The 12283-nt window shown below is 38.3% G+C and overlaps 1 protein-coding gene across 3 annotated transcripts in view; it reads right to left on the bottom strand.

Annotated features, from left to right (window-relative positions):
• Positions 1-95: 95 nt before the first annotated feature.
• Positions 96-12283, bottom strand: part of LOC149028194 (uncharacterized) — a 125193-nt gene continuing 113005 nt past the window's right edge. For 2 of the 3 annotated variants that reach the window (XM_089169146.1, XM_089169131.1), the window contains exons 26-29: positions 9126-9206; positions 8862-8924; positions 8680-8769; positions 96-1022 (exon numbers count right to left, since the gene is read on the bottom strand). In XM_089169146.1, the coding sequence (XP_089025272.1) occupies positions 915-1022; positions 8680-8769; positions 8862-8924; positions 9126-9206 (342 nt within the window). In that variant the 3' untranslated portion in view covers positions 96-914. The remainder of the gene's footprint in view (positions 1023-8679; positions 8770-8861; positions 8925-9125; positions 9207-12283) is intronic. The other variant, XM_089169139.1, reaches the window with a different exon arrangement.

The raw sequence follows: 12283 nt of genomic DNA, 5'->3' as shown, positions 1-12283 counted from the left end.
ACCTACGCAATGGTGATCCTGTATTGACGATCCGGTTAATCCCCCCCCCCCCCAAAAAAAAAAAAAAAAAAAAAAAAATTTGACGATCCATTTATGTATTTTAATACCGTTGTATGCCTCTTCCATCATTTACTTAGATTTTTTTGGGGTTAAAATCGTGTAGTTCGATTAGAAAACAAAAAATAGGTAGGTCAACTTTGGGTGATGCAACCAGTGCCCCAATCCGGAAATTAATAATGCTTTCATTGATCGTGCAAAGATATGTACAATCACTCACGTATTACAAGTCAGCACATCTTAAAAACTGACTTGCTTTCATCTGCTGCATAATAAGCCATTATCCTACATTCTTCGCTCTTCTTCTGTCTCCCACTCCAGCTAACATCTAACAAAGAGTTTGATGATCATGATCACCAAAATAAAGAGGATTTAAAGTTTGAAGGAAGATTCCCCACATCAACTGAGATCTGTGAATTTGCATGCCCCAGGTGGTCCAACAAGACCCAAGGTAACAATGATGTTTCGAATCCACACATCCTGTGCAAATTATTACCACAGGACCAACAACTTCATTTCTACTTCGTTAGATGATGTCTCACAAATCAGAATGGCCTGCAGAGTTGTCGATCTCTTTTTCCAGCACTGCCACCTATTCTTCCTAAGGTTCCTGATTGAATTATCATTAAGGAAGCTTTTATTAGGCAGAACCAAAACATGTCAACAATGGCACTAGGGACTCCTCGTGACGATTTCACTTTGCAAGGGCAACTCAATATTCCAGTTGCTGATTTGATTCCTCGCAGATATGATGGATTTATTCCACAATTAACAGCAGCTGCCCTGAAACATATAGCAATTGGAGAGTTCCTGAAATTTTTTACCAGTTGGAACTTGGAAGTAACATTCCTGAGTTGTTAGGCTTGTAGAACAGCAATTAGAGGTGATATGCACGAGTATGGTTCATCCTCTGGGAGTCCCATATGCTTGCAAAAATGCAGCAGCCAAAATGCTGATTTCAAGACCTGAAAATTAACAAAAGGATGCACAAGTTCAGTATTCAAAAATGGAATCTGAGAAGTAGTAAGGCAAAGGATTTTCTAACTAAATCGTTCCAAAAAAGCCATTACTTTGCATTTAGCTGAATATTAGTACTTAGTAGCAAAATCATTTAACCCTGGTATATGTAATGGATTCCACTTCATTCATCAGTATTATTTTTTTCTTTGGGATAACAAATGGCAAAACGATAAATTTTGCTGTTAATCCACCGAACTGCAATTACCATGGAGAGTGCAGATACCCTGAATTTCTTTTTCTTTTTTTTTTTTTCTGCCAAAAATATGCACATCCATGAAGAAAGTTGGCTGGCTTTTGTTGGAATTCGGCTGTTAAATCCACCAAACCATAGTTGTAACCGTGGAAAGGCGACACAAGATGGTGTGCAAGGTGCCCTGGTTTGAGTTGTCTCTATAAATATGACTGAGGTGACTCACCTAAGAGTTAAGTCATGTGTTGCGATAGCATAGTAGTAACTTGGAGAGCTAGTCGCGGCTTCTTGGAGTCCAAGCTGTCTCAAAAATAGAAAGCTCTATCTTGGAGGAAAAGTAGTTACAGATTTGGAAAGTATTATGTGCCTTACAGAATTAGGAAGTTACTAATTTCCTAATAGCTCTAGTTTATATTTTCTTTCCTTTTTGTGAGCTTGTCTCTAGAATCTTAGAGAATCAGTTTTTTATTTTTGGAATGTACTCAGAATTAATAAGTGGATTAGAGCTGTAATCTTCATCTATAAATAAAGCTATTGGGTTAGAGATGCAGATTATTGAAGCAGTCTCTACCCCCTTGCTTCTTCACTTCTCTTCTCTTTTCTTCTTCTCTATTTTTGTGGTTTCACTTTCTGACTCATGGTTGCACCAGTAGGAGATTCTGGTTTGTTTCTGGTATCAGAGCCTTCCTACTGAGGTCGTGGTTACTTGACTTTCCATCTCTTGGTGTTTTTTTTGTGTGGGTCGTGTATGGCAGCAGCAGCTTTATGCTACAACAGTAGTTGTGACATTTACATGAATCAAATTCTGTGAAGATAAATTACATCTTCTATGATCATAATTGTTCGCACCGTCAGTAATTAGAGTGGAAGCTTCCATAAAGGTTGATCCTTCGAAAATTCTGACAAAGGAAGGTATGCCCTTCCAAATTACAAGTATCAAGTTGAAAGGAGCTGAAAATTATTTTCTTTGGGTAAAGGCGATGTATGCATTTATTCATGCTAAAGGAAAATCAAAGTACTTGAAAGAAGATTGTCCCGAAGTTGATTCAAAGGGTACAACACTGTTTCCACACATGAAACATGAACTCCTGAAGATGCTTTAGGCAAGGAATGGATTTGGAATACCGTTGATTCTCCTATTGCAAATAACATCATGTTTTATGACACATCTAAGCATATATGGGAGGACTTGCATGATTCCATTGGTCAAGAGAAAAATATTTTGCGAGATTATGATCTATATGATCGGATGTTCAATTACTCTCAGAATGTTCATTCGTTGATGGAATATCATGGTGTATTTAAAGGATAGTGGAAGAACTGCAACAACATCAGCTCCTTACTACCAGTCTGGAATCTTTGACAGGCTGAATTCTATGTTTCCAAATTCCTGGTTGGTTTGGATCCGGAATTTTTGACAAGTAAAGGTCAAATTTTGACATCTGAAACTGTACTTACTTTGAGTGATGCTTCCTATAAGTAATTACGTATTAGTAGACAAAAGAGTAAACAAGGAAGCAAGGAGAATTCAACAATGGTTGCAGATCGGGCTGTAGCTCTTATCCTTTAGGAGGAAGAGGTAATGGTTTAGGAAGAGGAAGCGGAGGAGGTTGAACACCCCCTCCAAATTTATCCTAAGGAAACCAAGTGTCTTCCTACTAAGGCAAGCAAAATCACACAGAAGAAAATTGTTGGGACAAACATGGCCCGCTGGAGTTGGCAGAAAACTATGTTAATATGACAACATCTACTGGAGAGAATACCAATGACAACTCATCTGTATCCACTCCAGTAGCGTCTACAAGTTCCTCATCTCCTAGAGTTGACCTTAATCAAATCCTAAAGTACTTATACATCCACCACCAATCTTGCCCAAACAGGTATATCTACTAAGTCTTATGCTTCAAATTATTGGATTGTAGACTCTAGGGCATTCGAACATATAACAGATATTTCATCCATGTTTTCAAAATCTGCTAAATTTCCTAACCCTACTCCTATTGTTATGCTTTTTTTTTGAATTTCAAGATCTTCAGACTAAGAGGAGGATTGGCGGATGAATTGAGAATGATGGACTGTACTATCTGACCGATTTTGACACTTCTGCTACAAAGACGTATGCTGCATCTCCATTAGATTGGCACATCAATTGCGAAACGTACACTGCATCACCATTGGACTGGCACTATCATTTGGGACATCTTTCTCCTAGTTGGCTTAGGTTGGTTGTTTCTGATTGCAAGGATGTTAAGTCAATAAAGTGTGAAGCATGTTAGTTAGGTAAACATCATAGGACAAGTTTTCCCGCTAGAACTGAACCTAGAAGTACAAGTTTATTTCTTTTAGTACATTCAGATGTTTGGGGACCTGTCGTATCCCTAATCATTTTGAATTTTAATATTTTGTCCTTTTTGTAAATGACTTCTCCAGATTTACCTGGTTATTTTTAATGAAGGATCGTAGTGAAGTTCTAAAAATTATTATAGATTTTTTTGTTGAAGTTTATACTCAATTTAATACATCTGTTAAAATTTTCCATACATATAATGCTTTAGAGTATATGCAAAATGCGATTTCTGATCTATGTTCTTATAAAGGTATTCTTCATCAGTCTAGTTGCTCATACACACCACAACAAAATGGTGTAGCCGAGTGGAAATATAGGCACCTGTTAGAAGTAGCAAGGTCCCTTATATTCCATATGAGTGTACTTAAGCAATATTGGTGTGATACTGTCCTTATAGCTAGTACCTTAATAAATCGAATGCCATCTTCAATGTTACAAGATGAAATACTGTTTCGACTTGTGTATCTGAACTTACCTCTATTTTCTGTCTCACCTAAAGTTTTTGGTTGTGTATGTTATGCACATGTTTTACCCTAACTAAAGGTTAATTTTTCAGCCAAAGCTCGTAAGTATATTTTTTTAAGCTATTCTCGGTACCAAAAAGGATACAAAGTTTTTGACCCTTTGGCCAAACGTCAATTCATCATAGCAGATGTTACCTTTTTTGAAGATACATTGTATTATGAAGATGATAGGTTTAACCCCCTTTACCTATGGTAGTACCGTTTCCTTTTGAGATGCTTGAGGAAGAACCAGACTGTGAAACCCATGAAGAACCATTTGTCCTTCCTAGCTCGGATGAGGTGCCACTTCAATTTCCACCGGTGTAAGTTTATCATCAGTGGAAGAAACAAAACAATTAGATGGTACCATAGTCGATATCACTTCTTCTATAGATTCTCCCCCACCATTTGACAATCCTGAAGATCTTCCCATTGCTTTAAGGAAAGGTAAGTGTTCTTGTTCCCATCGTTCTAATGTGGTGTATCCTATTTCTTGTTATGTTACTACTCTTCACTTGCTAGTTCAATATCGTACCCTTGTCACATCTTTGCCTTCTATTACTGTTCCATCTACATATTTTGAGTCTCTCTTTGATCTGGGTTGGAAAGCTGCTATGGAATCTGAACTTGAAGCTCTACACTCTAGGAATACTTTTTTTTTTTTTTTTTTGGTAAATACACTCTAGGAATACTTGAACTATTGTGGATTTGCCCCCAGGTAAGGATCTTGTGAAATGTAGTTGGGTATTTGTGATTAAGTATAAGTCTAATGGATCTATAGAGCGCCTTAAAGCATGGCTGATTGCAAAGGGGTATACTTAGACTAATGGTGTGGATTTCTTTGAGACTTTCCTCCCCCTAGCTTGTTTAAATTTTGTGCGTATTTTGTTGTCCTTGGCATCTAATTTAGAATGGCTTCTTCATTAGTTAGATATGAAAAATGCTTTCTTGTATGGAGACTTGGCTGAAGAAGTGTATATGGATTTGTAGAGCGCCATAATGCGTGGCTGATTGCAAAGGGGTATACTCAGATTTATGGTGTGGATTTATTTGAGACTTTTCTCCTCCTAGCTTGTTTAACTTCTATGCATATTTTGTTGTCCTTGGCAGCTAATTTAGAATGGCCTCTTCATTAGTTAGATATGAAAAATGCTTTCTTGTATGGAGACTTGGCCGAAGAAGTGTATATGGAGCAACTTCCTGGGTTTGTTGCTTGGGGCAAATTCTACTAAAGTATGTATCTATATGTTAAAACAGTCGCCAAGAGCATGGTTTGAAAATTTTAGTTCCGTACTATTTGAAGTGGGATTTTCCCAATATTATTCAGATCATTCTGTCTTTGTAAGAAAGACAAAGTCTGGAATTGTGGTACTAATTGTTTATGTGAATGACAAAACTATTTCTGGAAGTGATAATGGAGGCATTGAAAAGGCAAAGAAATTTTTGAGTGCATCATTCTAGATAAGGGACTTGGGGCATTTTCAGTATTTTCTTGGGGTTGGAATTCTTTGAAGCAATCATGGGACCAATCTCTCTCAGCGGAATTATGTGTTAGATTTGCTGACCAAAATTGGTATGCTTGGGTGTACACATGTTGAGACACCCATGGACCCTCATCTCAAACTCACCAAGGATGAAGGAGAGGATTTGGCAAATCCTCAGAGGTATAGAAGGTTGGTAGGGTAGCTTATATATCTTACTGTGACTCGTCCAGGCTTGTCATATGCTATAGGTGTTGTAGCCAGTTTATGCATTCACCTAAGAAGCCTCACTAGGATGCCATGATGCGTATCTTATAGTATTTGAAGAAGTTTCAAGGAAAAAGGCTTGTGTAAAAGAAAAATTCTCATTTCAAGTTGTGTGCTTATTTAGATGCTGATTGGGCAAGATTGCAAGATGATCGAAGGTCGACTTTTGGTTATTGTACTTACCTTGGAGGGAATTTAATTACTCAGAAGAGTAAGAAGCAAACTATACTAGTTTTGTCTAGTGCTGAGGTTGAGTATCGTGCTATGGCTCATATGGTGTCTGAAATTTTTGGGTCAAGTCTTTCTTGAAAGAAGTAAGGATCGAAGTTGAAGAGCCAGTCAAGATGTTTTGTGATAATTAGGCAGCAATCTACATTTCTAGTAATCCGGTATTTCAAGAGAGGATCAAACATGTGAAAGTGGATTTGCATTTTTTGCGGGATGCAGTCATGAGAGGAGTTATAGCTACACCATATGTTGCTTATGCTGAACAAGTTGGAGACATCTTCACTAAGTCTTTATTTGATCCAGTCTTTGTAGAAGGATGCCGCAACCTGGGAGTTGGTTATCAATACTCTCCAGCTTGGGGGGGGGGTGTTGCGATAGCCTACTAGTTTCTTGGAGAGCAAGTCATGGCTTCTTGGAATCCAAGTTGTCTCAAAAATGGAAATCTCTATCTTGGAGGAAAAGTAGTTACAGATTTGGAAAGTATTATGTGCTTTACAGAATTAGAAAGTTACTAATTTCTTAACAGCTCTAGTTAATATTTTCTTTCCTTTTTGAGAGCTGTCTCTAGAATCTTAGAGAGTCAATTTTTATTTTTGGAATGTGCTCAGAATTAGTAAGTGATTAGAGCTGTAATCTTCATCTATAAATAAAGCTCTTGGGGTAGAGATGCAGATTATTGAAGCAGTCTCTACCCCCTTACTTCTTCTCTTCTCTTTTCTTCTTTTCTTCTTTTCTATTTTTCCGGTTCACTTTCTGACTTGCAGCTGCACCTCAGTAGGAGCTTCTAGTTTGTTTCATCATGGAACTGGATTTTCACATGGAGAAGTAGGAGGTTCATTGAATTTTTCTTATTTAATTTAGGGGGGGAAGTTGATTTTGGTGGTATTCAGAGATAAGGTTTGGAAACAATGGCTTGATAAAGTGGAACATCCCGCAATAAGAGTGGGAAGGGGGATGGAGGATAAAAGAAGTGATAGAGCTTTGGATTTGAATTCCCTACATAGATCAAACAGATGTGAAGAGTTCTTATCTTTTTCCCCTTCCAACTACTCTGTTGCGGGTACTTGGCGAGTCCCAAATCCTAACTCACAAGCCATACTGAGTGGTAGAAATAATGACCAGGGGCTCCTAACTCCATACATCTTCCTGTTGTTGGATAGCATTCTCAGGGGAAAGGGAGAGGACAAAATGAATAAAAAAGGTATAAATTTCTAGAAGCTCAAAAGAAACATTAATTAAACCTCATGAACTCTCATAATACGGTGAATGAGGTTAGATTGAAGCTTTACAACTATTTAGGTTAGCAAATGGTTTTTGGATCAAAATAAAAATGCCTTGAGTATATTGTACAGACTTGTCTACAAGTCAACAATTCTGTAAACCTTTGAAAAACCTGGATGGAGTCTTGTGGCCCCCCCCTCCCTCCTTTTTTTGCCTTTTTTTTTTTTTTTTTTGTGGGGGGGGGGGGGAGGGGGTTGTTTATCAAGAGTTCAGTACCACACTCTTGAAAATTGACTTGGCTTGGGGTCATAACCTGGTCTTTTAACTACGCTTTAAAGACTCCATTGCAGAGCCTAATTCAAGACCTTGACATGTATTGGGCTGCCTACTGGCATGCACCCTCATGGATGTCCATGCATGCATATAATACTCTGACTACTATTGTGGATTCTGCCATAGTTCTCAAATTTCAAAGCCTCTATTTTTCACAGAAAGATCTGATTAGGATTAATTTGATGTTTTGGCTCACATTTCAGAGCCTAATTCAATACCTTGTCATGTATTGGCCCTAATGCCATGCACCCCCATGTATGTCCATGCATGCATATGGCACTCTGATTTCTACTACCCTGGATTCTCCCACAGTTCTCAATTATCAAACCTCTATTTTCCAGAGAAAATTTTCTTTTCTTTTTTGGAGGTGAAAAAAATTAGTTTTTCCTCCCTGATAAGGATTAGTTAGCTGTTTGTCTTAAACTTGACATTTGAGCAGTGAACCTTCCAATTTGATGTTTGGCTTATGCTTCGCTGTTTTTTGAGGGAATTTGATGGTGGCAAAGACCACCATAAGTGTTAGAACACTGAAAGTAAAAATAACTACACAAGCTTAACTGTTCAACAACAACAACAACAAGAATAAGCCTTGTCCCAACTAAATAGGGTCGGCTACATGGATTCTTGCCTTCCAATCAGTTTTTTTTTACGCCATGCTAGATACAAGGCCAAAGCTATGCATATCCTTACTCATCACTTCTCTTAAGGTTATCTTAGGTGTGCCCCTAGCTCTTTTAGTTCCTTCAATATCACTTCTCCATACAGAGGCATTTATAGGTCGCCGTTGAACGTGGCCATGCCACCTCAAATGACTTTCTCGAAGCTTATCACTATGGGAGCAACTCCCAGACCAACTCTAGTATGATCATTCCTTATCATATCCTTGTTAGTTTTGCCACTCATCCATCTTATTTTGAACAGGCTTACCTGTTCAGCATTTGGTTTAATTCTTCCAAGCATATGCGCAGTAGATCAGTCAAGAACATAATGTTACATGGTAAAATTGTCAACGAATACAACTGAAATACAAACCTCTGGTGTAGGTTCAACAGGACATTTTTCAATTTCATCAATTCCTCCAAATGCAGCTTCAGCGGCAATTTTAATGTGTTGACACATGTACTGTACACAATAAACAAATTCTTAGAAAGAGAACTTTTATTTAAAAAAAAAAAAAAGTAAGAAAAAAGTGACAGCCCAGAAGCAGAAGGTACCTGAACATACTGAACCATATAAATAGGATTAAACTGCCTGAGGAATGTCCCAAGTCCAATAACCTGGACAAAGGCAGCCATTATTTATAAATGAATAAAAAAGAAAATGCATATAAAAATATAAATAAATATTAAAAAATTATAAAATTCTTCCAAAAAAAAAAAAATGAAATGAAATTGGGAAAAAGAAAGTAAAAACTACCACGTGAAAAGAAGCAAAGGATTAATCAGAATAGGAACTTATTGAGAAAGGAGTGAACTTACCACTGGAGAAAAATCTAACGGGAGTTTCTTTAATCGACTAGTCAGCGTATTCAAGTGAGTATCAAGTACATACCGAGGCAACTGCAAATAAAACTATACATCAGATTGGATGAATAACCAGAATCAACAAATTTTCGCTGTTGATCTCCCTGCCAACTGAAAAAGAAGAAGGGGGAAACCAGCCTCAGGTTTTCCTATATTTCTATGCATGTCCAAGTCAAAGGAACTTCTCTAGAAGTACTATGAGCACATTTAGGCAGTTTCAACTACGAATTATTAGAGACAGTAGGTCCTACCAGTTATATAGATTCCTTTCATTTCTAATGGCATGCATAATTATGTGGTCCGCTGATCACCAATCTAGATGATCACAAGACAAAAATAATTAGCTTGGAAGAAGGTTAATAGGGCATGCATAATGTTATAAGATTTGCATGATCCCATTAGCTCTTCATGTTTGCAACTTTGCATGCCCTTTGAATATAGAGCTTCACAAAAAACAGAAGCCCAAAGATCAGGACAATGGGGTCTCACATAGGAGACTAGGTTGCGGTACCAACAAATGCAGACTGCATACAAACCTAAATGATTTCCAAACATTTGGCATGAGAGTTAGGGAGAAGGTAGTCTTTGTTTTAGACGGGAATTGATTAAGCTCACAGGTGATTTGCTTTGAGACAAATCATCTATTTCTATCATGTAAAGGGGGAGCTTGATACATCCAAGCTCAGAGAAGCCACAGTTCTCAATGTACTTGTCAGTTATCACGACATCTAGGCAACAAGGCATCCAAGGGGTTGGTGGGAACAAGATCAGGCACCTAAGCTTTGCGTAGGTGACAAAAAGACACCAGCATGTTTATAATCACCACATTGCTTGGACGCCTTAGCGGCATCACGATGCCTTGAGGACTATCGTCCTCAATATAGTCATTTAATTAATAGAGGTTAAGGTGGTGACCACCGATTTTCTCATGATCAAATCTAACATCATTGACCCTCAAATAGCCCATAGGAGTGAGTTGACAGAGGGCTTAAGGAGGGAAATATGAAAATAACGGGGGCAATCGGTCTCATGCTACAGTAAAAGCATAGGCAACTGTTAGGAAAACGAAGCATATGAATTAGGGAGAGACAGCTCCAGAATAAACTTTAACAAAGAGGAAGAGCAAGAGAGGACTCCCATAAAATCCATATACAGCCTATTGTGGAGTGATTACAATTGCACAGGAAAGGATAAGTAAGAGCAATAGAGGAGGCAAACTGATAAACACAATCAAGAAGAACTCTAGGTTTTTTGAAGGGCATATAGACGAAGAAGTGGGTGGACTTGATAAGAGATCTAATCTTAGCATGTTTGGCCAAGGAATTAAAATCCCTGGTGCTCCAAAGAAAGCCAGAAGACATGTAGAACTAAAGGAAGTAGGGTATCAAATGCCTGGGAGGGAGGCAATAGAACCTCTTTCAGGCATAGGGAGAGTCAAGTAGGACCTAGAGGCTAAGAGGATAAAAGAAGGGGAAAGGAGAATGAGAAAAGAAGGGGGGGGGTGTCTATAGATAAGATGCTGGGACAACCATCATGAGAGAAAGAGGTAAGTGGTAAAGGTTGTGAAGGACCAGGACTAGTTCAGGTAAGAAAGAGGAGTTGGGAGGGAAGCATGGTTCATCTGGAAATCACTGCTGATATAATAAGGAGTAGGGATAGATGGACGTGTTCAAAGAGGGTTAGGGATGGCGTCTGACCAGGAGAGAATGGGCCTGGAGGAAAAGTGATGGGCCAAGGGTGGCTCATTGGGCCTCTATATGGGTTGTGGATGGGAATAAGAGGGTCTAGTTCAACAAGAAGAAGAGAATAGGGGTGTTTTCTTTTTCCGGGGGCCCCTGGGGGGGGGGAGTGCTTAATAAGTTCAGGGTGTATCCGGGTTAAGACCAGATGGAGTTGAAATGCTTAGGGTATCATGGTGTGTACTGGGGTTGGGAAGGAAAGTTAAAAGGTGGTTCAAGAAGGCTGCTTTATTATTGGGATGCTTGCTAACAGATGAGATTATCCTCCCTACATAAAAAAAATGACATGAAGATTCAAAGGCAAAATAATGAAACACGTATCTATTAGCAAGCATCCCAGTAATGAATGACAGAAAAATGGTAGTCATTACAAGATCTGAGAAGGTCATACTGTATGCAGCGTATAGTTCGAAAGTTTGGTTCATAACCAAATTTCGTATTTTTCTCTTTCAAATTTCAATGGCAGATTTTGGTCTGCTTTTGGTGTTTTTTGGGGCTGGTTTTATCCTAATTTGAGACCAATAAACACAATGGAAAGTGCTATTTTTGCCTAAAACCTAATCCAAAATGGTGTCCTTGATCGGCACATGCCCAGTGATATGTGGGCAAAATTCAAAGTCTGGAACATGCACGTTCACAAATGTGAATGTGGATATTATGCAAGAACACGCTAAGATTTTAATTACCATGCAACAACAAATACAACAAGCAGAATTCAATACACAAGTATGTGTTGGGCTGGATCTATCCACTTGGTCATGGAAGAGTACTTTGAAAAGTGGACACAAGTAGGCCAAGACATGGTACGGAAAAAGTTATCTACATAGTCTGTCCGCTACCCTTCTATAGGGAGCATCATCAACATTAAGTATATAACCTACCCTAGGGAATGTGTCATATGACCATGGATTGTAATCTGGTCGTAGAACTGGCATAACTGGTTGTGCTGGTCCAAATGGATATCCAAGATGGAGTCCACAAATGATGCACCTGATCCATCTCCATACCCATATGCAGACATGCTACTAGAATCGGTAGATGGACCACCATATGCTCCACCATATCCATAAGCCCCGTATGATACAACCCCTTGAAATTTTCAAAATGTCACCAAAATTTTTGAGATTTAAGCGAAACTTTGCAGACTTAAATATCAGCCATGGTTTCATTTTGCTGAGTACCGAAATGGTGAGACTTCGGCAAAATTTCATACTATGATGCAGCGTTAACATTGCTTTTGCAGATATCTATTTCCCAATTGAAAGCTAATATAAAAAAATAAAAGAAAGAAAGAAAGTAAAAGTAAAACAAAAGAACTTTGATAATTCAATTGGTTTAACATGACATTTTGGAAAACTATAGTTATAGGTGTAT

This window comes from Hakea prostrata, chromosome 1 (assembly GCF_041222555.1).
Source record: "Hakea prostrata isolate BN-2017 chromosome 1, UWA_Hpros_2, whole genome shotgun sequence".
In the NCBI taxonomy this organism is placed as follows: domain Eukaryota; kingdom Viridiplantae; phylum Streptophyta; class Magnoliopsida; order Proteales; family Proteaceae; genus Hakea; species Hakea prostrata.
The sequence above is the reverse complement of the archived record's forward strand: the minus strand, read 5'-3'. Positions and strand labels throughout refer to the sequence as shown.